We start from the raw sequence: 25,882 nt of genomic DNA on the forward strand, positions 1-25,882 counted from the left end.
CTTATCTAAAGAGAGCTCTTTGTGGGCACCCCAAGGTCTGTCTTCTCCCAAAGGGTGTTTCTCTGGCAAAGCTTCAGAAACCTCAGTAAGCCACCTGGCTAACGTAGAAAGGCTATGAAACCAGGCCGGCTGTCACCCGGACTTGCTGCTGAGTCTGCATCTCAAAGACCCCTGTGGCTCCTGATGTGAGGTGGTATGGAAAACAGCCCATCTCGGGGCGTTTTTGCTGGGGAAAAAAAGGAAAAAGATAACACTCACCCTGCATCCAAACTAGCCTTTGGTGCTAAGTTCCAGGTTACAGGAGATGTTAGGGGTGGAGGGCAGGAGGCCGGGGACTGGGGGGTGGGCGGGAGGTGACCCAGCGACTCTGGGGGAGTAGCCACACACACAGGGAGGGTTCTGCGTTGATGCTCAGTTGAAGAAATCGGCCGTCGGGAGACTTGGGAGAGAACTGGGACGTCGTTGTTGGGTTGTAGGGCCATCGTCGCACTGGGGTCAGGAGTGCATACGAAACACTCAGGGGTGAGAACACGGCAGCTGGGATTTGCCTTCAAATTCTTGGGCCAGGGACTTCTGTGGTGATCTATTGTCTAGGACTCCACAGTCCCATTGCAGGGGGCCCGGGTTCCATCCCTTGTCTGAGAACTAGAGTCCCCATGCTGTAACTAAGAGTTTGCATGCCACAGCTAAAAAGATCTCACATGCAGCAACCAAGACCCAGAGCAGCCCAATAAATATTACAGAAAAAAGAAATACGTGGGCAAGAACAAACAGGGGTAGATGAAGCCAGGGCGAGAGGCTGCCCAAGGGACAGGGTCATCGGCCTTTGTTGGACTGTGCTCTTTGCTTTGGGCAGGTTTGAAGACCTTCAAGATGTTAATTTTTTAAATCTGGCCCTTTTATTCTAAGTACAAAGCTTGCGGGTATGCTCCTGGTGCTACAGCTTCTGTAGGTGCCCTTCAGAAAATGCCTTCCCCACGTGCAGCAGAGTCCCCCTTTTATTGTGAAATTTTGCATAGAATTAAGTTGGAAGAATTGCACAGTGAGCCCCATGGAGCCACCATCGGAAGCTTGACTCTCACATGTGTCCCTCTGCCCATCTGTCAGTCCATCTGATTTCAGAGTAAAGTACCGCCTTGGTGTGTTTCCCCTGCTTCAGGCCAGCTGCCAACCTGGGGTTCTGAGGTCTTCGGGAGCGCCCGGAAGCCCCGCAGCCACTCCTTCGACACCCCTGAGAGCCGGGTCTGGGGCCTCTGGGAAGAGCTGGGTGTGGGCAGCAGCGGCCACCTCACAGAGGAGGAGCTGGCCCTGGTCTGCCAGAGCATCGGGCTCCAGGGCCTGGCGAAGGAGGTGAGAGGGGATGGGATGGACCGCCCCAAAGGCCTGGGTCTTTGTAGTTGGTGCTGGGCCTGGAAAACCCCTTCACCCTCAGACACAGATTCAGTCGTCACTGTCTGGCCTAAAACCCTGTGCTAATTCCCAGGGCTTGTGCTGAGGGTACGTCTCGGGCCACCTTCACGCAGGATGCCCCTCTGCCTGGAGCTCTCTCCCCTCTCTGGTCTCCCTAGGCCTACCGCCCAGCCCAAAGGTTGTGCCCATAGCATCTGGCTGTGACCCTGGCGGCTGTGTTCAGCCCTTCCCTCCTTCGGGGCCCAGGGGAGGAGGGGGCAGTGCAATGGGATGGGCCCCGCCTTACTGACTGTGAACCACTGGGATTCCGTACACACGTGTCCCGCACACACACGTCCCACCGTCCAGCAGACTCCCTCACAGCAGACTTGGGATGGGTGTTTGGGAGATGCGGGATGCTCAGCTGGGTGGAAACTGACAGGAGTGTGGATTTCACAAGCCCCAGCCAGGAAGCCAGCGCTCAGATAGCAAGCTGCCTGCTTGGTGGGGTGGGGGCTGGGCCTGGGCGGGGCGGTCAAGGCTGCTGGGGAGCAGCCTCTGAGCAGATGCCTGAGGCACTTTTCTTTAGGAACTTGAAGACCTGTTCAACAAGCTGGACCAAGATGGGGATGGCAGAGTGAGTCTGGAGGAGCTCCAGCTTGGCCTGTTCAATCATGGGTCCCCTCGACCACTGGAACTGGCCCCGCTTGTCAAACCCAGCAGGTCCTGTTACCAGGTAAGGTGGGGCGATTAACTCTTGAAGCCCAGGGTGACTGCCATCACTCTCCTGAAGGCCTGAGCTCTCTGCCTGGTCCCCAGAGTGGGTGCCCAGGAAGTGGTTGGAGTGACCTGACCTGACATCGCTTCTGCCTGGCTATGCGCCACTGGTGAACTGCTCGCCTTCTCTGTGCCACAGGTTCCTCATCTGTAAAGTGGACGCACCTCATAGGGGTCTCATATGGATTCCCTGGGGTACACTGCGTTCCACCAAACGCACCCGGTCCCTCCTCCCTGGGGGGCAGAGTCACTATCAGGGCCGTGCCTTCCCCGGGACTAGCCCTCCAGGCTCTCCTGGAGCTGTGTTATTCCCATTTTTCATCCTGCACGAGTCCAGCTGGAGTCAAGCAGACTTTATTTACACTGTGATGTTGGCCGGTGCGTTTGCTTCATGTCTGTCCCAGGGTGGTCAGGGCTCCTTCTCCCACCGCAGGGCACGGTTGTCCTGGGGAGTCTTGCTGCCGCCTCTTTGGCAACGTGGTTGATCCCGTAGTTTGTGGGCGGTGGTGCAGGAACAGTGTGGCCTTGTTCTCTGCTGGGCTGGGCGCGTCCGAAAATCAGGTTTCTGCCCCTGAAGCCACTGAGACGGGGAAGGAGTCAGGGTAGTGAGGACAGTGCCTGGCCACCTGAGGGCAGGGACTGCATGGTGCCCACAGCCCGCGGAGGAGGGCTCCTCCCAGGGGCCTCGGCCCCTCGTTCCTGCCCAGGAAGCGCTGACATGGCCCCGGGGCCACGTCCTGTGCATGTGGACACCAGTGTGACTGGGCTGCAGGTGTGGGGCCTTGCGCAGCAGACCGAGGTTCTCCTGCTCCATCAGGCGAGCCCCTGGGTCTGGTGGTCTGCGGACACCCACCTCAGAGAGGAGGGGGCCGCTGCTCCTCCTTGTTCGGGCCCCAACAGCCAATGCGTGTCCCGGAGGCCCTCCCTGGGGCAGGAAGCAGCTTACCGGCCACACCTCAGCCTCACCCGTCAGCTTTCTGGCCGAGGGATTTTTCTGCTCTTGTCTCCAGCCCTGAATCCTGAGGACACGTGCCCTCTGCTCAGGCCGCTCCGCCTCTTCTGAAGCCCATCTTGGGTTTCTCTGCATAGACTGGTTTCCCTTGGCTGGTGTGTGCCTTCCCAGGCTCTTCCTCTGGGAGGACAGGCGGGAAGCCATTGCTTGTTTAGAGAGAAGTTACTTCGGGGGGCCCTGCAGGTGCTGGGGCATCCCCACGCACAGCCTCAGGCAGACGGCCCTGAGCCCTGAGCTCGGGTCTCCTCCGCGGAGCCTGCAGTTCCCGCAGGTCCTCTGGGTACCCTGTTCCCTGCAGCAGGAATCAGGGGGAGGCCGCGCCCGCCGAGCACAGGTGGTGAGGTCAGGGAAGGTGCGCGGGGAGGCCCGCGGTCCTCACAGCGCTGGTCCCCGTGTGCAGGTCCCGGAGGAGAGTGTTGGCCAGACCACCACGTCGTCCCTCGTGTCCGTGTGCTCGGGCCCCCGCCTCTTCTGCAGTGTGGATGACGGCAGCGGCTTCGCCTTCCCGGAGCAGATCATCTCCTTGTGGGCCCAGGAGGGCGTTCACAATGGCAGGGAGGTCTTGCAGGTGTGGGCCGGTCACGCGGCTGCCCCAGCAGAGGCGTCTGGGCGGGAGGATTGGGGGGAGCCGCTGCCCATGAGGGAGGCTGGACAGAGAACCTCGCAGACACAGGCCCCATGGAGGGAAGGCCCGCCATCCTCACTTTTTGCTTTATTTTTTGATATCGATATGTAGGACCTCTTAACTTAGAAACATAATAAGTAAACAGCAGAGAAAGCCCACAGCCCGAAACAAATCCTTTAGAGGGTAGGTTTCAGTATCTCAGACACCCCGCAGTGCGTGTCGGCCTCCGAGCGGATCCTGGGTCCTGGAGGACAGGAGGGCCTCTTAGTGACTGCAGCACGTGGGCGTGGACACCAGGAGGCGCCGCCCACACGTGTCGCGCGGTTTTTCTAATCTGGAAGCTGCTGCCCAGACCTCTTCGTCCTCTGCTCCCCCCGTGATTTCATTGCTGAGAAGCGTGCTCTCAGCGTGTCGTGGCGGCAGCTTCCGGGTTGCTCCGCACGCTTTAGCGTGCTGTCATTTTTCTCCCAGAAGCCCTCGGGGCCATGGAGAAGCGTGGAGGTTCAAGTCCCCATCTCCCGCTTTACAGGAAGGGCTTCCCCGTGGGCCCTGCCATGTGCCTGCCCCACCTGTGTGTCTGCAGCTTGTAGTCACAAACAGCAGTCACCGAGAGAGCAGCCACGCCACCCGCGTTGTCACTAGGCCGCCGGCAGGTGCGTGGACGTTCCCAGCCTACTCTTTTTCTTACTATGGTAAATTACAGAAAGCACCGTTTTTCTGTTCTTTTAACTTTACCTACCCCAATCCCGAGGGGGAATGGCTGTGACTCTCGGAAATGCCTGGCTGTGGCTCATCACTCTATCAATCGTTTCAAACAGAACCCACATTGTTCCTATGTCTGTTCGTGCTTTTTAGAGATATATCAAGGATTCTTTGTGTCTGAAATGGCAAGAATTCAACTCACACATGGCAAGAGGAGGACATCAGGGATCTTTGTGATCAGCTGGGGAAGGAGGAGGATGTTTAGGCTTGGGAGTCCCAGCTCTGGGGGTTGTCAGGACTCTCCTGGTCTCTGGGTCTTGGCTTCAGGTCAAGCACTCTTGCACGGCTCCCCAGGACCCCGTGGTCTATACACTTGCTTTGACAGAGGAAAAGTCCTCCAGCCTCCCTATCAATCCCCTAAGTCCTCTGCTTGCATATGCCCTCTTCTGTGTCTGTCCCTTTGTCCAAGAAGGGGGACTCTGTCCAGCCTGGGTCATGCCCGCCTCTAAAGCAGGGACAGAGAGGGGAGGAGCTGTATATTGACCGTGGGAGGGGGACATCAGTGTTGACAGGGACCTGGGGAGATGTACCCCAGAGGGATGGGAGCAGGGAAGAGGCTTCATCCAAGAGGTGGAGACTTTGCAGACAGAAAAGGATGGAACTGGGACAGTAAGGTCTGGGCCTGAGAGAGCCAGCAAATGTCTGAAGACCCACTCATCCTGCCTGCCCGATGGGCCTTTGTGTTTTCAGAGCCTTGACTTCAGTGTGGATGAGAAGGTGAACCTTTTGGAGCTGACCTGGGCCCTGGAGAATGAGCTCATGATGGTGGGCGGGGCCACCCAGCAGGCAGCCTTGGCCTGCTACCGCCAGGAGCTGAGCTTCTGCCAGTAAGAGCCCCCCTGGGGCGGGGGGGCGTGGGGTGCCTCTGGCCAGGCTGGCCTCCTCGCCCAGGACACGGGCAGCCTGCGGGAGAAGAAAGGGTGCTTCCAGCATGGTCACAAAGCACGGCATGGAGATTGGGCCAAGAATGTATTCCTTTTTAATTGGGTTTGGCTCCAGTTGAGCTGGATATTCAGGCCATCCATCTACTGAGCTTGTTGGGACAGAGATTGTTACTGTATTTTTATTGATGCTCTGAAGCTACAGAAAAGGTTGGCAGTAATTCCAATCTCCATCCTCACGACTTTGCATCTCGTTAGGTACCGACAGATGAGACCTCTGACATCGGGCAACTCTGCAGAGGGGCCCAAAGGAAGACTGCTTTGGGAGGATGAGGAAGGGAGACAAGCTCGGTGCTTCTCCAGTGGGAAAAACAGGCACCAGGATAGCCAGTGCACTGAGCCTCAGGCAGGGTCTGGGGTGACCGGACAGAGACAGGAGTCTCCTCTGCGCTGGGCAACTCCCTGGCTCTTAGGTGCTAGGCTACAGTTGGCAAGGCTGTGACCAGGCAGGATAAAGGGTGGCCCCCTTCTCCCCTTCATGCGTCCAGTCCCAGGTTAGGTGCTGGAGATCCCTGGGGCCCCAGGCCCAGCTGCAGGCAAGAGGGAGCGTGGATAATTTCCCACTTCTTCTAAGGCCGTCTGGAGGGGTGAACACTGCACGCCCCAGGCTCAAACTTCTTGGTCCAGAAACCTGCTAGAAACCCCATTGCAAGCCAGTTGGCTTCTTGCTGTATGTACTTCTGTAAAACAGACTCAACAGCTGCAGAAACCATCCTGGTAGGAGGAGGGTCAGGCTTCCCGGGTGGCGTTAGTCGTAAAGAACCCACTTGCCAATGCTAGTGCAACCCGCTTGCCAACGCGAGAGGCCTGAGAGATGCGAGTTCCATCCTGTGTCAGGAAGATCCCCTGGAGGAGGGCATGACAGCCCACTCTGGTATTCTCGCCTGGAGAATCCCATGGACAGAGCAGCCTGGAGGGCTACAGTCCATAGGATTACAGAGTCAGACATGACTGCAGTGACTTGGCACGCATGCACAGGAGGTGGGTCAGCCCAGCGCTGGCCACTGCTCAGCACTCTTAGGCCAGCCGAGTTTGTTCCTTCAGACTGGCTCGCTAGGCCCAGAGCAGTGTCCCCAGTGATCCCTCCCTCCTTTCTGCAGGGAGCAGGTGGAGCAGATGGTCAGGGAGCGAGATAAGGCCAGGCAAGACCTGGAGAAAGCTGAGCAGAGGAACCTGGAGTTTGTGAAGGAGACGGATGACCTGCACTCTGCCCTGGAGCAGCTCACGGAGGAGAAGGTCAGGTAGGTCCTGCCAGGGTCCTGGGCCAGGGCGGATGGTGGACCCAGGATGCTGCCAGCTGAGGCCCTGCTGTCTCACCTGAGCCCGCAGCAGGGAGTCCGCAGACCAGGCATCACCCATGAAGTGAGCTGAGTGGACTCCGCAGAGTCAGCCCGGCTGGTGGCAGACAGACCAGAGGAAAGCATTTCTGACCTTTATGAAAGTCTTTCCCTCTCTCTCGATGTGTCACCTGCCTCCCTGTGGTTCTTTGCTGTGGCCGCGTTCGGTTCCATCCCAGACAGGGGAAGTGCCGGGTCCCCTCTGGACGCACATGGGGCTCCTGGGGCTCCCCGCTGGGGGGCAGCCTGACTGCACACGCCCTTCCTCTGCGGCCAGCGCTGCCCTCCCCAAGCGCCCACAAGCCGACGGTGACTGATTTCAGGCCATCAGTCGGGGAGCTGAGAATGGATTTGCGTTGGTCTCAGCCTGGTTGACCTGATTCTCCCGACCACCCCGAAGGGACTCGGTGAAGTTCTCTCTGAGTCAGAGAACCAGAGACTCGTTATCTCCATCCAACAATCTGGTTGGGGGACACAAGGCCTCGAGGGCCATGTGGGTGTTTGGATTTTGCTCCACGAGTAACACGGTATCATTGGCACATTTTTAGAAATAGTGTTTGCAGTTGTGTTAGGTTGCTGCTGCTGCTACGTCGCTTCAGTCGTGTCCGACTCTGTGCGACCCCATAGACGGCAGCCAACCAGGCCTCCTGTGTGTTAGGTTACTCTAACAGAAAAGTATTAAAGGATACATGTTCATTGTAGAAAACTTGGAAAATACACACACGAGGAAAAATAAAAGCAAACATTTCACGTCCACAGAGGTTGTCGCTCCTGACCTTTCTCACGCGTCCCTCGCTTCTTCCTGTGCGTGTGGTCGCTTTCAGAGAGGTGAATGTTGCATATCCTTCCTGAGCACCCGTCATGAGGCTCTGCCATATGTTACTGCACATTTCCCCTTTAAAGAGGGGAGTGATATGATCAAGTTTGTAAAACTCGCCCCAAGATCTGCAGGTTCTTAGGTTAATCACGCTCATCAAATTGTTTCCCTGAGTGACAGCTGCCCTTGTGCCCCAAAGCTCTGTGCTGAGTCTGAGGGAGGCCGAGCCAATCGTTTCTGGTTTCGACCACAGTCGAATTTATTGCGGACCCAGGCAGGCTCTGCCGAAATAAGAGTTTCCACTTACCTTCAGTCTACATATACTGGGTTTGAGAATCCTGTTAAGCAACTGTTTCAGTGATGTTGTTCAGTCACTCAGTCGTGTCTGACTCTTTGCGACCCCATGGACTGCAGGGCACAAGGCTTCCCTGTCCTCCGCCATCTCCCAGAGCCTGCTCAAACTCGTGTCCATCGAGTCAGTGATGCCATCCAACCATCTCATGCTCTGTCGTCCCGTTCCCTGCCTTCAATCTTTCCCAGCATCAGGGTCTTTTCCAATCAGTCAGTTCTTTGCATCAGGTGGTCAAAGTACTGGAATTTCAGCTTCAGCATCAGTCCTTCCAGTGAATATTCAGGACTGATTTCCTTTATGATGGTTTGATCTCCTTGCAGTCCAAGGAACTCTTAAGAGTTGTCTCCAACACCACAGTTCAAAAACATCAATTCTTTGGTGCTCAGCTTTCTTTATGGTCCAAATCTCACATCTGTGTGTTACTACTGGAAAAACCATAGCTTTGACTAGATGGACCTTTGTCGGCAAAGTGATATCTCTGCTTTTTAATATGCTGTCTAGGTTGGTCATAGGTTTTCTTACAAGGATCAAGCATCATTTAATTTCATGGCTGCAGTCATCATCTGCAGTGATTTTGGAGCCCAAGAAAATAAAGTCTGTCACTGTTTCCATTGTTGCCCTATGTGTTTGCCATGAAGTGATGGGACCAGATGCCATGATTTTAGTTTTCTGAATATTGAGTTTTAAGCCAGCTTTTTCACTGTCCTCTTTCACTTTCATCAAGAGGCTCTTTAGGTCTTCACTTTCTGCCTTAAGGGTGCTTATCATCCGCATATCTGAGGTTATTGATATTTCTCCTGGCAATCTTGATTCCAGCTTGTGCTTCATCCAGCCTGGCATTTCACATGATGTACTCTCCATATAAGTTAAACGAGCAGGGTGACAATATACTGCGTTGACGTACTCCTTTCCCAATTGTAAACCAGTCTGTTGTACTCTGTCTAGTTCTCACTTTTGCTTCTTGACCTGCATGCAGGTTTCACAGAAGGCAGGTAAGGTGGTCTGATATTCCCATCTCTTTAAGAATTTTGCAGTTTGTTGTGGTCTACAGAGTCAGAGGCTTTAGTGTAGTCAATGAAGCAGACATATGTGTTTTTTTGTGGAATTCTCTAGCTTTTTCTGTGACCCAGTGGATGTCGGCAATTTGATCTCTGGTTCCTCTGCCTTTTCTAAATCCAGCTTATACATCTGGAAGTTCTCGGTTCACATACTTTTGAAGCCTTGCTTGAATGATTTTGAGCATTACTTTGCTAGCATGTGAAATGAATGCAGTTGTGTGGTAGTTTGAACATTCTTTGGGATTGGAACACAGGAAAATGAAATCTGTCAGTGCTTCCACTTTTTCTCCTTTGATTTGCCATGAAGTGATGGGACTGGGTGCTGTGATCTTAGATTTTTGAATGTTGAGTTTCAAGCCAACTTTTTCACTCTCCTCTTTCACCCTCATCAAGAGGCTCTTTAGTTCCTCTTTGCTTTCTGCCATTAGAGTGGTATCATCTGTATATCTGAGATTGTTGATATTTCTCCTGACATTTTGCATGATGTACTCTCTACGTTAAATAAGCAAGGTGACAATATACAGCCTTGATGTCCTCCTTTCCCAATTTTGAATTAGTCCATTGTTCCATGTCCAGTTCTGTTGCTGCTTGACCCACACACAGGTTTCTCAGGAGGCAGGTAAGATGGTCTGATATTCCCATCTCTTGAAGAATTTTCCAGTTTATTGTGATCCACATAGTCAAAGACTTTAATGTAGACAATGAAGCAGAAGTAGATGTTTTTCTGGACTTCTCTTGCTTTTTCTATGATCCAGTGGATGTTGGCAATTTGATCTCTAGGTCCTCTGCCTTTTCTAGATCCAGTTTGTGCATTTGAAAATTCTTGGTTTATGTACTGTTGAAGCCTAGCTTGAAGGATTTTGAGCATTACTTTGCTAACGTGGAATAAGTGCTGCTGTGTGGTAGTTTGAACATTCTTTGGCATTTCCCTCCTTTGGGATTGAAATGAAAACTGACCTTTTCCAGTCCTGTGGTCATTGCTGAGTTTTCCAGATTTGCTGGCATATTGAGTGCAGCACTTTAAGAGCATCATCTTTTAGGATTTTAAATAGCTCAGCTCCACTAGCTTTAGTGATAAAGCTAAGGTTTGGCACTGTTTTCCCTGCTGATAGAAATGGTTGTTGCAAAAGATCACTGCAGAGTCTGAGGGGAAGGGCCCTGCCCCATCCTCTGTCTGCTTGGGATTCGCTGTGTGCTAGTTTTCCAAGGCTTGTGGTGGAGGCTGACTTCTCTGCGCCTTCAGTCACCAAGGGCCCTGATGCTGCCTTTATTTACCAATGCATTTTTTTTTTGATGACGTGGAAAAGGTTGAATGGCCAAGGGGTGCCAGAGACCCACCCAGAGGTCACCTGCCAGCTCGCCCCATGGGCCGAGGGACCCGCTGGCTCCCTTGTCTGTGTGGGGTCACCTCTGCCAGACTCGAGGGGGGCAGTTCATGAGGCCTCCGCCTCTCCACAACACTGAAGCTCCCCCATCTATCAGGCGGAAACAAATGTGTCCCCAGTGCCGAGGCCAAGTGTGCTGACGGGAGACCCCGGGGAGGGAGAGGCCCAGATGGCGCCCCCAATGCACCGTGTGCCGTATGCTTTGCAGACGCCTGGAGCAGGGCTACCAGGGGAGGCTGAGCCTCCTGCGGTCCGAGGTGGAAGTGGAACGCGAGCTGTTCTGGGAGGAGGCCCGGCGGCAGAGGGCCGGGCTGGAGGAGGACCTGAGGCGCCTGCAGGCGGAGGAGACCGGCCTCCACGAGAAGCTGACCCTGGCCCTGAAGGTAGGGGGGTTCATGGTGCTGCGGGGTGCCTCCTCAGGACCCCCCACCTGAAAAGAGGGAGGCCACATTGCCCGGGGGTCCCTCCTCCATACCCACACCTTCCTGAGCCAGGTGTCAACCCTCCCTGCGGCCCTGGGGGCTTGACCCTAAAGAACGTTTTCTGCAGCCACCGAGAGAGCCCATTTCTGAGCCGAAGCGGAAGCGTCCTGGCTTCTCCAGGAGAGACCCAGGCCTCCTCTGCAGCCGTGTGGGCCGCAGGATGGGGGCCCCGGGGCTCTCGCTCTCGGCTCTGGGTCAGTGGCCGCCGCCTTGGCTGCCTCCCTGGAACCACAGCACTAGACCAAACACAAAAGCGTCACCCGCCCCCAACCCTGGCTGTGTGACCTGGATCGGGGGCACTCTTCCTGGCTGTGGAGAGTGTCCCTGACCTGCTCCCCGCCTGCCTTTGGTTCCAGTGAGGTGGCCCCGGCCCCACCTCCTTCTTCTTCCCTGACTGTGGGTTCCTCCACACCGCCCTGCCTCCCTCCCCCAGAGGAGAAGCCAGGCCTGCCTTCTGGTTTATCCTGTGTCTCCGAACACCACCCTCCTTCTGGTGGACTCCTGGGCTGTTGCGGGGCAGCTTCAAATCTGTCCTTTCAAAGACGGCTCGGGAAAGGTTGTCACTGCCTTCCACTCGTGCTGCTTATGACCTTCTCGAGAGCTCAGGTGGCTGGGAGAGCCTCCCCCAGGGCTCCTGCTCTGGAGCCCTGCCTCTCGCTCCCTCCTCCATCCTGGCCAACCATTGACCTGTGTCTTGTAGGAAAATAGTCGATTGCAGAAGGAGATGATTGAAGTCGTGGAGAAGCTCTCAGACTCTGAGAAGCTAGTCCTGAAGCTTCAGAATGACCTGGAGTTTGTGTTGAAGGATAAGGCAAGTCCTCTTGCAGACTCTGAGTCCCCAGACAAGCGCCTGTGGGTGTTGGTAAAGGGCGTCAGGGTCTTGATGGAGAATACACAGGAGACGGAATTGGGTTTTTCTGCTAAAATTCCACGTGTTGCTCAGTCACTCAGTCATGTCTGAATCTTTGTGACCCCCATGGACTGTAGCCCACCAGGCTCCTCCGTCCGTGGAATTTTCCAGGCGCAGTCAAGAATACTGGAGTGGGTGCCATTTCCTGCTCCAGGGGATCTTCCCGTTCCGGGACTGAACCTGCGTCTCCTGCGTCTCCTACGTTGGCAGGCGGGCTCTTTGGCACTAGTGCCACCTGGGAACCCTAAATGCTGTGATGCAGAGGAAGTTATTAAGGCCACTTCGCCTGGAGTTTCCTCCCCTTCAGGCAGTACAGGGGTGCAGGTGACACCCAGTGATGCCCTGCATTGACCTGGTGACGAGGCCTGGACCAGGCAGCAACTCTGCACAGACCCCAGTGCTGGGGTGAGGAGCGCTTAGAGACCTGGCCCTTTCTGTCACCTTGAGGGGAGGACGGGAAGGGAGGGAGGTGCAGGGTCTGTGCAAGGGGCCTCCCAGGTGGCCGAGGCAAGAAGGCAGCCCAGGGTCCAGGTGGGAGCATGACCACCTTCCTGAAATTCGAAACATCCTTCTGCCCTGAGACCTTTGAAACGAGGGAGGGGAGGAAGGGGAGGGACAGGTGGCTGCACCTGCAGATGCTGAGCGTACTGCAGCAGTACGAGGGGGTGGCAGCCCACCCTCTACCTGGCCTGAGGTCCTGGCCCTCACTTTCCTGCTTGCATCTGGCTTTCAGCTGGAGCCTCAGAGCACAGAACTCCTGGCCCAGGAAGAGCGATTCTCAGAGATCCAGAAGGAATACGAGCTTAAGTGCCGGGTAAGTGTCCCCCTGCCCGAGGGAACGTCAGGCGCTGTCTGCTCAGGACTGGGTGGCCCCTCCCACATCCTGGCTTCCACGTGGCGGGTGGCCCAGCTTGGGTCCACAGGAGCATCCCTACGTGAGCCGGGCAGGCATAGCCTCTGACGTGGGCTTCCTTCAGTTGAGGTCTTCTGAGCTTTGTGTTTTTGTTTTTTCAAATTTTTTTGGCTGTGTTGCATGGCTTGTGGGATCGCAGTTTCCTGACAAGGGATGGAACCCACACCCTCGGCAGTGAAAGCCATGGAGTCCTCAATGCTGGACTGCAAGGGAATTTCCCGAGCCTCATGTTCTTGCCTGGAGAATCCCATGGACTGAGGAGCCTGGTAGGCTGCAGTCCATGTTGTCGCTAAGAGTCGGACACGACTGAGCGACTTCACTTTCACTTTTCACTTTCATGCATTGGAGAAGGAAATGGCAACCCACTCCAGTGTTCTTGCCTGGAGAATCCCAGGGACGGGGAGCCTGGTGGGCTGCCGTCTATGGGGTTGCACAGAGTCGGACACGACTGAAGTGACTTAGCAGCAGCAGCAGCAGCATGTTCTGCAAGGAGGCAGTTGGGACTTTGCCTGCCCGGCGCCTGTGCCCGGCCCCGCACAGGCTGCTCACCCCAGTCCCAAGGCCCCGTGTGCGTCTGGGCACCATGTAGGGCTTCATCTTGTTTCCTATGGTTGAGTGTATGCATTTCCTGGCCCAAACCTACATGTGAGCCCACTCAGCTGGCGTCGCCACCATGCAGAGCAGGGTGCAGGTGGTGAACAGTCCCTGCTGGGAAACAGATCACACTGTGACTCCCTCAAGATTGTCCAGGACTCCGGCAGATAAAGCATGATTGTTTGGCATTAAGGGTCTAGTATTCACTTGCTTCTTAATGGTTTCCCTCCTGATTAACGTAAGAACTGTCTCTCTGCACGTGATGCTTTGGCCACACCAGAGGATAAAGGTGAGCCCGTGCTCGTCTGCAGTGTGACGTGACCCCTGCCTCCTGCCTGCCACACCCCGAATCCCGGTGCCCCTGCAGTCCTGTGTATGGGTCACCTATGTAGCCCTTCTCAGAGACCGAGTGGTGTGTGGGTTTTGTGGTTAACTTTCTGGAGGACCTCTCCTTCCTGCTGTGTTTTCTCCCCCACTTTGAGCACCTGTGACTAACCAGCACTTAATACGTTGCTTTAGTGCACCTGAACTTTTTCATACAGGTGTAACCCCCTTTGCTTTTTCACGACTGTCACCTAACTGTTGCTATTCATTTCACTTTTGATTCTTGAAATTTTACTTTTTGAAATTTTGGCAAAAAAAATTTTACATTTTGGTGCTACTTATTCAGAGATCTTCCCTCTTTTGGGGGGTATTTTTGGCTGTTTCAAATTAGCATTGAGAATGTTAAAAAAATATATTTTTTAAATAATTTCTAATACACGAAGTTGCAAATGTCTGGGCAGCCAGCCCCTCTGTGTGTGCTGACTCGGTGTGGCTGGCCCCGCCTTCCTCTCCAGTGCTTTCTGAGCTGCTGTTGAAACCCCACCCTCTCCTGCTTTCTTGCTGAGCTCACCTCTCCTGCTAATGCTAACGTGAAGAGAAGCCTCAAAGGTTCCAGAGCCTCAGACCTAGGGCTTCGCTGTGTGCAGTGGACTCGCTGCCTTTCCCGGCTCTCGGGGCAGCATCCTGTGACTGCCTTCAGCATCCACAGTCACCCCAAATTCACGTGCAACCCACACGAAAGCAGGCACGTGGCTCCCCAGCCTTGCTGGACGCACCCTGGATGGACAGGCTGGGACCCAGGACAGTGCATGTCATCCTTAGGTGCTTGGAACAGAGCAGTGTGCCTGGCATCATACCTTAAGGGCCTGTTTTCTGGCTCTGCTGAACTTGCGGAGCATGGATATGCTCTTACAGTGGCCGTGTGAGGGGGGAAGGAACCACTGAAGGGGCAGGGCATTGGGCAGAAATGATTCTGTCTATGTTTCCTGCCACATCAGCACTGCTCAGTAAAAATAGCAGTCACGTGTGTACTTCCAAGTTTTCCAGTGGTCACATTAAAAAAGGTAAAAGAAAAAAAAAGGTAAAAAGAAATGGGTGACATTAATTTTAGTAACATTTTATTTACTCCATTACTTTCACAGTCCCATCATTTCAGCATGTAATCAATATAATCACATTTTAAGTGAGCTATTTTGCATCCCTCTTTGGGAACCTGGTCTTTAAGATCATTGTAGAGTTTATGCTGCACACCTCGATCCAGACTGACCACGTCAGAGATGCTCTGTGGCCTGTGTGGTGTCATTGTGGGGTGGGGGGCTGGGGCGCACACACCCGCCGCCCCACGGGCCTCCCTGCAGCTCTCGCTTCCTGGCCTTGCCCTTTCCCCGGGACAGAGCTACTCGCTCTGGGGAGATTGCGTATTTGCTCAGGAGTTTCTGAAGGAGGTACAGTGAGCCTAGTAAACATGTGCTTCCTCTAAGATCAGCAGGGCCTGTCCCTTCTCCCACATGGCCTAGAGCCGCCAGTTAGAGGCTCCTCCTCCAGGGCAGGTGTGGACACAGGCCAGGCACTGGCCACCAGGGAGTTCAGAAAGATCTGAGAGGAGCTGCCTGCAGAGGAAACTCAGATTAAAAAATCAGAGAGGAGGGACTGCCCTGGTGGCCCAGTGGTTAGGACTCCACTCCCGATCAGGGGGCGTGGGTGTGATCCCTGGTTGGGGAACTAAGTCCTGCAGGCTGCATGCGCAGCCCCCAGAAAAGGAGAATCAGAGCGGGCGGTGGGGCCTTGAGGGTGTGCGTGGCGTGAACCCCAGAGCCTGGGTCCCAGGGGAGGAGCCGGCTGGAAGCGGCATCGCATGTGGCGTCCTCCAGGTGGGGTGACCATGGCCCACCCGAGGCAGGGGGAGGAGCACGTGGATCCACCATCATGGCGAACGTGGCGCTCGGGCCTTGGGACCACCTGGGAGAGCGGACTGTGCGCGCTGCCCTTCCTGCCCTGTAAAAGCTAGGTGACCAAGTGGGCGCGTTGAGTTGTATTTCATTCTTTGCGTGGATAAATGATGCTTGTTACAAACGAGACCCTTCCTCTTTTATTTTTCCTCTGTGCTGTGCAGCTTGCAGGGTCTTAGTTCCCTAACCAGGGAGCAAACCTGCGTCCTCTGCAGGGAAAGCACTCAGTCCAAACCCTGGACCACCAGGAAGGTCCCAGAGGCCCTTCCTCTTAAGCCTCATGTCCCCCGAATCTCCCCTACCCCTTATGAGCATGCTCCCCCAACCTCTTGTGGTTTCAGGTGTTAAAAGGTCTCTGTATTTTCTCCATTTCTCACTTTCACTGCACTTTTTCCCCCGAGCCCCTTCTGGGTATCCAGTGATGGAAGGTGGTGCCAGGTATGAGACGGTGGGAAATGACTCCTGGTCCTTGTCGCTCCCGGAGCAGTTCGGTGCCCGGGTATAGTGTCTGTGCCCCGTCCTGGAAGTCAGGACCCGCTCTGCTGGGGCCTGAACTGTTCCCTGGGTGCCGGCCCTGTGCCCCACTCCGGGGCCTGGTGGCCGCAGTGGCTGGAGGAAGTGTCTGGCTCTGCCCACAGGACCTGCAGGACCGCAACGACGAGCTGCAGGCTGCCCTGGAAGGTCTGCAGGCACAGGCGGCCCCGAGTCAGCACGGCCGCCTGCCCCCGGGACACGGCCCGGCAGGTAGGAGCTGACTGCTTGGAGGTGGTGGGTCTGCTGGGAGGCGGTGGGTCGGTGCTCATGCCCCGGGGGTGGGGCGGTGGGCCAGCCCGCTATGCAGGGGGTCACAAGTCCTTGGGACCACTTGTGTGGGAGAAGGGGCCTATCTGAGGCGAGGGGTTTAGGCAACCCAGAGCCCCAAGGGAGATGGAGGAGGATGAAGGTCCTACTGCTTGGACAGAGTAAGTGGTGAAGGTTATGATGACCTTGCTGTGACCTCAGGGCAGGCGTGTCCCCTGTGAGCCTCCTAAGGCAGCGGGGACGGAAGGAGATGCCCCCGGGGAGGGTCATCTGGGAAGGGGAGCAGAGAGCGGGCTGGGGGCGATGGGGGACGGCCTGCGATGGCTCTGACAGGGCAGTCCATGTCAGCTTTCCTCGGGGCCTCCGAGGGCAGCCGGGGGGTCTTCTGCGCACCTGGCCTCTGAGGGGGGCCCTCACCTGCACCTGCAGCAGTGGACTCTGCTCCCCGAGCCACAGCCCTGCTGCCCTCAGCCAGGGGTGCTTGGCGCACGGCTGCTGTCATCGCATGCCTCGATGAGTGTCAGGGGCCCGTGTGGCCGCAGGGAAGGGGGCGATGGTCTTTATCCCTGGACGGGCCTGAGCTGCAAGGAGTGTGTGGCCCTTGTTGAGAGCCAGGACCTGCGCCCCGGGTGTGGTGGCCATATGGCTCTGGGTCGTAGCACCGGAGGGAGCCCCGAGCTTCGTGTTGGTGCCAACGCAGCCAAAGTGCTCTCCGGCTGGAGTCTTTTCTCTTCCCCTCGGCCCCATCTAAGGAGGAGGGGCGGTCAGAACAGCAGCACTGTGGTGCAGGGGCCACATGGGTGGTGGAGGCCGGGCTGGCTGTGCATCCAACCAGGGCCACTCCTGACCCAGGCGGCAGCTTCCTGTTGTCAGGGTGATGGGATGCTCTCTTTCCTAAGGTGCTTATCCCAAGTATTCTCGGCCAGATGTTGCCGAGTCTGTCCCTTTTTTTCATGGAAAACAATTCGGGAACTGAAAAGAGCAGGCGAGAGGTCAGGATATGTCTGCTCCCTCACTTTCCAGCCCATCAACCGGCATGGATGAAACCCCATCAGTGGCCACACTCACATTCTGAATCAATGTGAGTGTGCCCCCTACCACGCGTGGCGTGGGGGACACCTGGGCCCAGGAGGGCTGGCCGTGAATCACTGCAGATGGTGACTGCAGCTATGAAATTAAAAGATGCTTGATCCCATGGTGTTCTGGGCAGAACATCAATGTACATGTCCTCTTATTTTCAGGCACCATCACATTCGTGGGTGATTCTGCCCCAGCGAGTATAAAAACAGAGATCATGTTGGAGCTGCTGAAGGAGCGTTACCAAGAACTCAAGATCCAGCTGCAGACCAAGGTCAGGGGACTGAGGGAGGCCACAGAGTTAGGGGAACTTCCTGCTGCTGAGACGTGTCTGCACACACGTCTGCCCAGAGTGAGCGCGCTCAGGGACGGAGGTTTGCAGGGAATGTGTGTGACCTTGACTTTGTGCCTCCACCCTCTTCGGAAGGAGGCAGGACAGAAGGAATAGCTAATAATGGGAGGGAACAGGGTCCATCCCCGTGTCCGGAGGCTGGTGCAGAGGCCAGACCTCCCTGTTTGCCCTGCACTGGGAAGTCATAGCCCCCAGCTCTGTTGCAGCTGAAGCAGATTCTGGGAGCAGAATCTTAGTTCCTGTGATTGCCCTGCACCAGGGGCTCCCCAGGTGGCGCTAGTGGAAAAGAGGAGATATGTCGCCAAGACAGGAGACATAAGAGATGCAGGTTCGATCCCTGGGTCGGGAAGATCCCCTGGAGGAGAGTGTGGCAACCACTCCGTCTTCTTCCTGGAGGATCCCATGGACGAAGGAGCCTGGTGGGCCACAGTCCACAGGGTCACACAGAGTCGGACACGACTGAAGCGACTTGGCACGCAGGGGCTCCTAGGCCACCCTGGCCAAGCCTGTCTTCTTGGGTAAATGTGTCTCTTGCTCTGTTACTTGATTGTGGTGGGTTTTGTGGAGGGATGGTGCCCACAGCTTGTCAGGTGTCACCATGGCCACGGGGTGGTCCTGCCCCTGGTTGCCTGCTGTGGCCTTGCCTTCCAGGCCTCGTGGAGGTGTTGTTCCCCTCTACCCTCCTCCTGCGGCTGCCTGCCAGGCCGCCAGCCTCCCTTCTGCACCTGCGGGCCTCCCCCCAAGGCTGCAGTGGAGGTTACAGGAAGTGATGGAAGCAGGCGGCCACACAAGCCGTGGGGAGCCTTTCACGGCCCCCGGCACCCTGTTGAAGCTGGGCCACCCACTGTTTGGGTTCTGCGCCCGGCAGCCTTGATTCGTCAAGTGAGTTGTGTTTAGGGGCCCCCGGTCGACATCACTCATGCCTCTCTCCTCAGGTTAATGACCACAAGAGGGAAATGGAGGAGACGAAAAGGGCCTTTGCAGAGGAGAGGAGGGAGCTGGAGCAGGCCTTCCAGCTCGAGGTTGGCGTGCTGCAGGGTCAGAAGGCCGAGCTGGCGACGCTGCACGCGGAGTCGCAGGAGGTGGTCCGAGGCCTGCAGGAGCAGCTGCAGAGGAGGGCGGAGCTGGAGCGGGGCCACACATGGTGGCTGAGCCAGGAGAGAGCACGGCTGCAGGAGGCGCTCCAGCGGCTCAGGTCCGCCACCCCAGCTTTGCGTGATCTCAAGTCCAGGGTTTGTTGCCCAGAACCCGGATTTGAAATTGAATTTGGGCAGATTGCTCAGAGTCACAAGTACTTGTTACCTGAGTGGTGAGCCCTGAAAGAGCAGGTTATTTTACACAGGGTCTGACTTTTCTTTCGGCTGCACTGTGCGCATGGCATGAGAGAACTTAGTTCCCTTACCAGGGATCGAACCTGTGCCCCTGTGGTGGACGCATGGAGTCTTCACCACTGGACTGCCAGGGACGTCCCAAGGAGTCTGACTTTAAAAACACAGTCTCCCTCATCTGTCATCTCGTGGCTCCTGGGGAGGTCGACGAAAGGCCTAAATGCCCCCAAATAATGGGAAAGGCCTTTAGTTTGGGTTAGTGGAGTTCTTGAAAGAAACCGAGATTTGTGAGCAAAGGAGAGAACAGGTTTATTTGGAAAATTGGAACATGATCTTCTGTGCTAGAGGAGAAGGGCCCACACGCCCATCCTCCGGGCCCCACCAGGGAGCTGGGGCTGGAGGCCTGAGGGGAGGCTAAAGGTGGGGAGGAGGTCTGTGAGCTGGTGATGGAGTGTCAGGTATGCAGCCTGGCCCTCCTCCCCGGGCCCCCTGGGGCCCAGGCCGGCACCCACTCCACCTCAGGAGCCCAGGCCTCTAGAAGGGCTTTGCCAGGAGCCTCCCAGCACCACCCAGGAGATGACCTGGGTGACTGCAGGCAGGCCCAGCTGTGTGTTGTGGTTGCGGCTCTCTACCCAGTGTCTTTTGGTCCCGTGAGCGCCCACACGGCACTCCCGCAAGCTCATCGTGTCCTGCAGAGACAGAGTCTTTGTGAGCTGTTGTGTCCCTTGTCTGGGCAGAGGACACTGGCTCACCGCACACGCAGGTGTGTCCAGCTGAGGAGCCAGCTCCTGCCCGCAGGGTGACCATGCCACGTTGCTTCACCGGAAAACAGATCACGTGGGATTTATGATAAGCCAAGGAATAAATGTCAGTGCACCTCCCAGCTTGAGAAAGAAAATACTGGCATAGCCAGTAGCCCCAGGCTCTGTTCCCAGACCCCCCTCCCTTCCCCCCGAGGCGCCTGGACTGTTTATCACCCTCTAGACCTTGCTGTAGGCCTCTGCCTCAGACGGGGGGGTCCCCCATGATGTGGAGCCTTGGTCGTGGTGGGCTGACCTCTGAATTCCCTGCTCCATGAAGCAGAGGTGGTGCTGGGCCTCACAAGTGGCAGAGCCTCAGGTGAACGTGTGGATCCACTGTTGCAATTGCGGCTGCGATTGGAGGCTGGTCTCTGGCCCAGTGGACCTGCGAGTCCACATCAGGCCCCTGGCACACTCCGGGGCCTTTCGTGCAGGAGCAGCCCAGCGGCCACACGCCCTCTCTGCTCTCTGTCTCGGGCACTTCCTCTGGACAGGCACAGGAGCCGGTGCTGTCCTCGTCCTCCACCCAGCCCCCGGGCCCAGGGGCTGTGCTGGGCCTCTCCCCGCTTCTCCTGACTCGCTGCATGCCTTGGCTTGTTGGCCCCACAGATAACATCACAGTTCCAGTCTCAGTGGTGTCTGGATCATTGGACAGGGTTTCCCGGGCACCTGCCACCTGCTGTCACAGCTGAGGGAGCAGCCGGGAGTGAGACAGGTGTTTGCAGCTTTCGGCCCCAGGTGGGTGGGCGGACAAAACAAGGCTCCATTCTTCAGCATCTGTAACCCTTGTTACAGGTCTGTTCAGGTCTTATGTTTCCTCCTGGGTCTGTCTTGGTAGATTGTTTCAAGGCATTTGGACATGGCCGTTTTTCAAATCTCCAGACCGGGCGTTGTACTGAATGGTCCTCAGCTTGGATGCCAGGTTAGATGCCTTCCTTATGGGACCATCTTCTTTACTCTGATGTGTGGTCTTTTGTGAAACTGTCTTTGGAGTACATTCCCTCAGTTTTTTTTTAATCTGAAAATGTCTCAGCTTCTCTCCCATTTTTGAAGGCTGGTCTTCCTAGGAGCACAAACCTTGATGTGCAGTTGAAGGTTGCCCTCTGCCCTCTGCCCTCTGACCTGGGCAGGCTGCTCTGTGTGAGCATCCATTTTCCATTGCTGCAGTGATGAGTTACCAGGAAGTCAGAGGCTTAAAGCATCATCACTTAGGATTTCACGGTGCTCGAGCCTGGAAGTCAGAAGTGCCTATGACTGGGCAGGAGTCTTGGTGTTGGCAGCCGCCTTCCTTTCTGGAAGCTCGGGAGGAAACCTGCAGGCCTCCCATTCTTTTTTTTTTTTTTAAAACTTTACATAATTGTATTAGTTTTGCCAAATATCAAAATGAATCCACCACAGGTATACATGTGTTCCCCATCCTGAACCCTCCTCCCTCCTCCCTCCCCATACCATCCCTCTGTGTCGTCCCAGTGCACCAGCCCCAAGCATCCAGTATCATGCATCGAACCTGGACTGGCAGCTCGTTTCTAACATGATATTTTACATGTTTCAATGTCATTCTCCCAAATCTTCCCACCCTCTCCCTCTCCCACAGAGTCCAAAAGACTGTTCTATACATCAGTGTCTCTTTTGCTATCTCGTACACCGGGTTATTGTTACCATCTTTTTAAATTCCATATATATGCGTTAGTATACTGTATTGGTGTTTTTTCTTCTGGCTTACTTCACTCTGTATAATAGGCTCCAATTTCATCCACCTCATTAGAACTGATTCAAATGTATTCTTTTTAATGGCTGAGTAATACTCCATTGTGTATATGTACCACAGCTTTCTTATCCATTCATCTGCTGATGGACATCTAGGTTGTTTCCATGTCCTGGCTATTATAAACAGTGCTGCGATGAACATTGGGGTACACGTGTCTCTTTCCCTTCTGGTTTCCTCAGTGTGTATGCCCAGCAGTGGGATTGCTGGATCATAAGGCAGTTCTATTTCCAGTTTTTTAAGGAATCTCCATACTGTTCTCCATAGTGGCTGTACTAGTTTGCATTCCCACCAACAGTGTAAGAGGGTTCCCTTTTCTCCACACCCTCTCCAGCATTTATTATTTGTAGACTTTTGGATCGCAGCCATTCTGACTGGTGTGAAATGGTACCTCATAGTGGTTTTGATTTGCATTTCTCTGATCATGAGTGATGTTGAGCATCTTTTCATGTGTTTGTTAGCCATCTGTATGTCTTCTTTGGAGAAATGTCTGTTTAGTTCTTTGGCCCATTTTTTGATTGGGTCTTTTATTTTTCTGGAGTTGAGCTGTAGGAGTTGCTTGTATATTTTTGAGATGAGTTGTTTGTCAGTTGCTTCATTTGCTATTATTTTCTCCCATTCTGAAGGCTGTCTTTTCACCTTGCTAATAGTTTCCTTTGATGTGCAGAAGCTTTTAAGGTTAATTAGGTCCCATTTGTTTATTTTTGCTTTTATTTCCAATATTCTGGGAGGTGGGTCATAGAGGATCCTGCTGTGATGTATGTCCGAGAGTGTTTTGCCTCTGTTGTCCTCTAGGAGTTTTATAGTTTCTGGTCTTATGTTTAGATCTTTAATCCATTTTGAGTTTATTTTTGTGTATGGTGTTAGAAAGTGTTCTAGTTTCATTCTTTTACAAGTGGTTGACCATATTTCCCAGCACCACTTGTTAAAGAGATTGTCTTTAATCCATTGTATATTCTTGCCTCCTTTGTCAAAGATAAGGTGTCCATATGTGCGTGGATTTATCTCTGGGCTTTCTATTTTGTTCCATTGATCTATATTTCTGTCTTTGTGCCAGTACCATACTGTCTTGATGACTGTGGCTTTGTAGTAGAGCCTGAAGTCAGGTAGTTTGATTCCTCCAGTTCCATTCTTCTTTCTCAAGATCGCTTTGGCTATTCGAGGTTTTTTGTATTTCCATACAAATTGTGAAATTATTTGTTCTAGCTCTGTGAAGAATACTGTTGGAAGCTTGATAGGGATTGCATTGAATCTGTAATTTGCTTTGGGTAGTATACTCATTTTCACTATATTGATTCTTCCAATCCATGAACATGGTATATTTCTCCATGGCCTCCCATTCTTGATCCACACCTTCCTCCTCTGATGCCAGCAGTGACTAGTTGGTCCTCCTCGTGCTCCATCCTGACTCCCAGTCTTCTGCCTGCTCTTCCACAGAGAAGGGCCCTAGTAGACAGTCTAGGACACTCTTTCCCTCTAAGGGCAGTGAATTAGCAGCTTTAATTCTGTTTGTTGCATTGATTCCCCTTTGTTATGAAATAGCACATTTGCAGTTTCTGGATGCAGATGTCTTTTAGAGGCTGTTATTCTGTCTCCACAGGAGGTGATCTGAGTTGTGTCATCTGGTTGCTGTTAGCTTCTCCATCTTTTGTGGTTTTTCTTTGGTGTGTTTAGGTGTGTATTTCTTTCATTTTAACTTTTTATTGAAGTGTTATATGCACACACAAAAATACACACGTGTATACAGTTGGAAGAATTGATGAATTGGACACATCTGTGTCACCACACCCAGAACACGTCCCCAGGGTCACTATTCCAAGTCGGGATAGTGGTAACCCCTGGGGGGGGGGCTCTGGGGAACCCCATTTTTTGTTCTCGGTGCTGGTGTTCCTAAGAATGGAATTGTTGAGTCATAGGGCAGAGGTGCCGTTTTCTTTTTACTTACCATACTTAGAAATATTATGCCTGCTGAGTATATAGATTTGTGTCCTATGAAAATCTTTCAGATATTCTTTGTAAAATATTGCCTCTCCCCTCCGTGGCCTTTTCAGTTGGGTGTATGATATTAGATCTTTTCACTTTTCCTGCTTTTCTTAACCTCTCTTTCATTTCTTGCAGCTTCTTTTCTGTACATGGCATGTTCTGGGTACTTTTTCATATCTCTGTGTTCCGGGTCAGTGATTCATTCTTCAGCTATATCTAATCTACCAGTGAGCTTTTCTTTTGACATTGATTTTTTTTTTCATTTTCTAACATTCTATTTGGTCCTGCCTGATCATTTCTGATAGCTTCTTGCTTGCTTGTCCACTTTTTATTTCCATCTTTTATTTAAGTAAACATTTAATAATATTTATCCCAGGTTCGTGTCTGATAATTCCAATATCTGGGATCTAATTCTGTTGTTTTGGCTTCTTCTGACTCTCATCAGTGGTCCTTTCCCACATACGTTGTGGTGACCTTTGATTGTGAGCTCATGTTCACACGATGTTTATCTCTGGGACTCTTGAGAGCTGTAGTAGAGGGTTCTCCCTGCAGAAAGGATGTGTTTTGCTTTTTCCAAGAAGACTTGGGAGCCTCTTAATCTGAGACCGCTTAAGCTACTCCAGGGAACCAGCCCAGCACACGCACCCCTGGTGTGGTTTCTCCACACCGATGTAGGTGTTGGCCTCAGGGTGACACTCAGGGCAACCCCATCTTTGTGCTGCTTAATGCTCACAGCTCTGATTTCAGCATTCGGGTTTTTGTTTAAGGCCCGTGGAGGCTTCTATAACCTTCTGTGAGGACACCGCACCTTAAATGATCAGCTATGCACGGCTCTGGTTATCTGGTGAATGTGGAGGACTAGGATAAGGCAGCCACCATCTTATTCGAGGTCCAGGAAACTGGAAACAGAACCCCACCCACCGCTGCCACCCACATACACACACACACCTGTCTCGAATCAGTTTTGTTTACCATCCAGGAGCCTGAATAACAGTTCAAAATACAGATCTCATTGGAGATCACTCTCCTCATTGAAACCCTTCATTTCTTGTAAACTTCCATTGACTTCTGTGTCTTAATTTTTCTGTTTAGTTCCTCATGAGAAAAATGTAATCATACTTATGCTTATGAAGGAGATGCTTATGCTTGATATTATAAGAATAATATATTAAACATATGAGGTCATGTGCTTGAATACTTTTAGATTGAAAAAACCAGAAGCTAATGCCAGGTAGAGACCTAATGTTTAGGGGAATAAGTGTCAGTGACACCAGCACATATGAAGGATAGATTTTCTGGGCGGCAGGTGTGGGTTTCAAGCTGCCTCCCCGTGCTCTTTATTGGTCAGTTGCTCATCTGTTGCACATCAATGGAGTTACCTTCCAGGGAGACTAAGAGCATTGGAAGCCAAGGGCTCCAGGCAGACTTGGCCTGGGCAGCCTCTGTCAGTACTTGCTTTCCCCTCCTGAAGTTTCCACGTTGCATCGGATCACCCTCCGTCCGCTGCCGCGGGCATCTTTCCAGTTTCCTCCAGTGCTGACCTCAGGGTGTAGGACAGGGGGCACTCCCCATAGGATTCAGCTTCCTGAGTCCTCATGTTCCTCAGCTTTGTGCTCGGGGTCCCTGGGGGGATTTCCTTGCAACAACTCACCCAGCATCTTGCATTGGTGCCAGCTGTGAGCACGGTGACATTTCAGTGAAGGTAAGGAGATGCAGGAACGGGCCAGCTGTAAACACAGTGAACCAAGGTGCCGAACACGCTAGTCACTGGCTCTTTTAGGAGCTAAGAAAGCTTTGTTTTTCTGTAGCTTATCTCTTGGGAGATGCAAGCCAGAGCAGGTTAACACTGGATACAGGGAGGGACTAGTGCCCTGTGTCCCCATCCAGGGAAGGAAAGTGGGGCTGGGGGTCATTGCAAGACCAGACTCTGTCGGTTGACCAGCTCCTGGAATTCCCACTCTTCTTTCTTTTTAAAATTTGTTATCCAGAATCGAGTTGGAAAAGCTTTCTGAAGAAAACACGCTCTTGAAAAATGAGCTGGGGAGGATCCAACAAGAGCTTGAAGCTTCAGAAAGGACGGAGGCTGCACAGAGGTAAGGGCCAGCTCATGGGTCCCACCCCAGCCACCCATCCCAGACACGGTTTGCTC

General features: G+C 53.8%; 1 protein-coding gene across 5 annotated transcripts in view; it reads left to right on the plus strand.

The window, feature by feature from the left end:
- LOC133258930 (ninein-like protein) overlaps positions 1–25,882 on the plus strand; it is a 120,090-nt gene that overhangs the window by 79,412 nt on the left and 14,796 nt on the right. For all 5 annotated transcript variants that reach the window (XM_061435666.1, XM_061435665.1, XM_061435667.1 and 2 more), the window contains 12 exons: positions 1,160–1,350; positions 1,979–2,112; positions 3,560–3,746; positions 5,256–5,392; positions 6,607–6,747; positions 10,664–10,838; positions 11,638–11,748; positions 12,581–12,661; positions 16,266–16,371; positions 17,670–17,779; positions 18,793–19,052; positions 25,722–25,826. In XM_061435666.1, the coding sequence (XP_061291650.1) occupies positions 1,160–1,350; positions 1,979–2,112; positions 3,560–3,746; positions 5,256–5,392; positions 6,607–6,747; positions 10,664–10,838; positions 11,638–11,748; positions 12,581–12,661; positions 16,266–16,371; positions 17,670–17,779; positions 18,793–19,052; positions 25,722–25,826 (1,738 nt within the window). The remainder of the gene's footprint in view (positions 1–1,159; positions 1,351–1,978; positions 2,113–3,559; positions 3,747–5,255; positions 5,393–6,606; positions 6,748–10,663; positions 10,839–11,637; positions 11,749–12,580; positions 12,662–16,265; positions 16,372–17,669; positions 17,780–18,792; positions 19,053–25,721; positions 25,827–25,882) is intronic.

Source organism: Bos javanicus, chromosome 13 (assembly GCF_032452875.1).
Source record: "Bos javanicus breed banteng chromosome 13, ARS-OSU_banteng_1.0, whole genome shotgun sequence".
NCBI classification, from domain to species: Eukaryota; Metazoa; Chordata; class Mammalia; order Artiodactyla; family Bovidae; genus Bos; species Bos javanicus.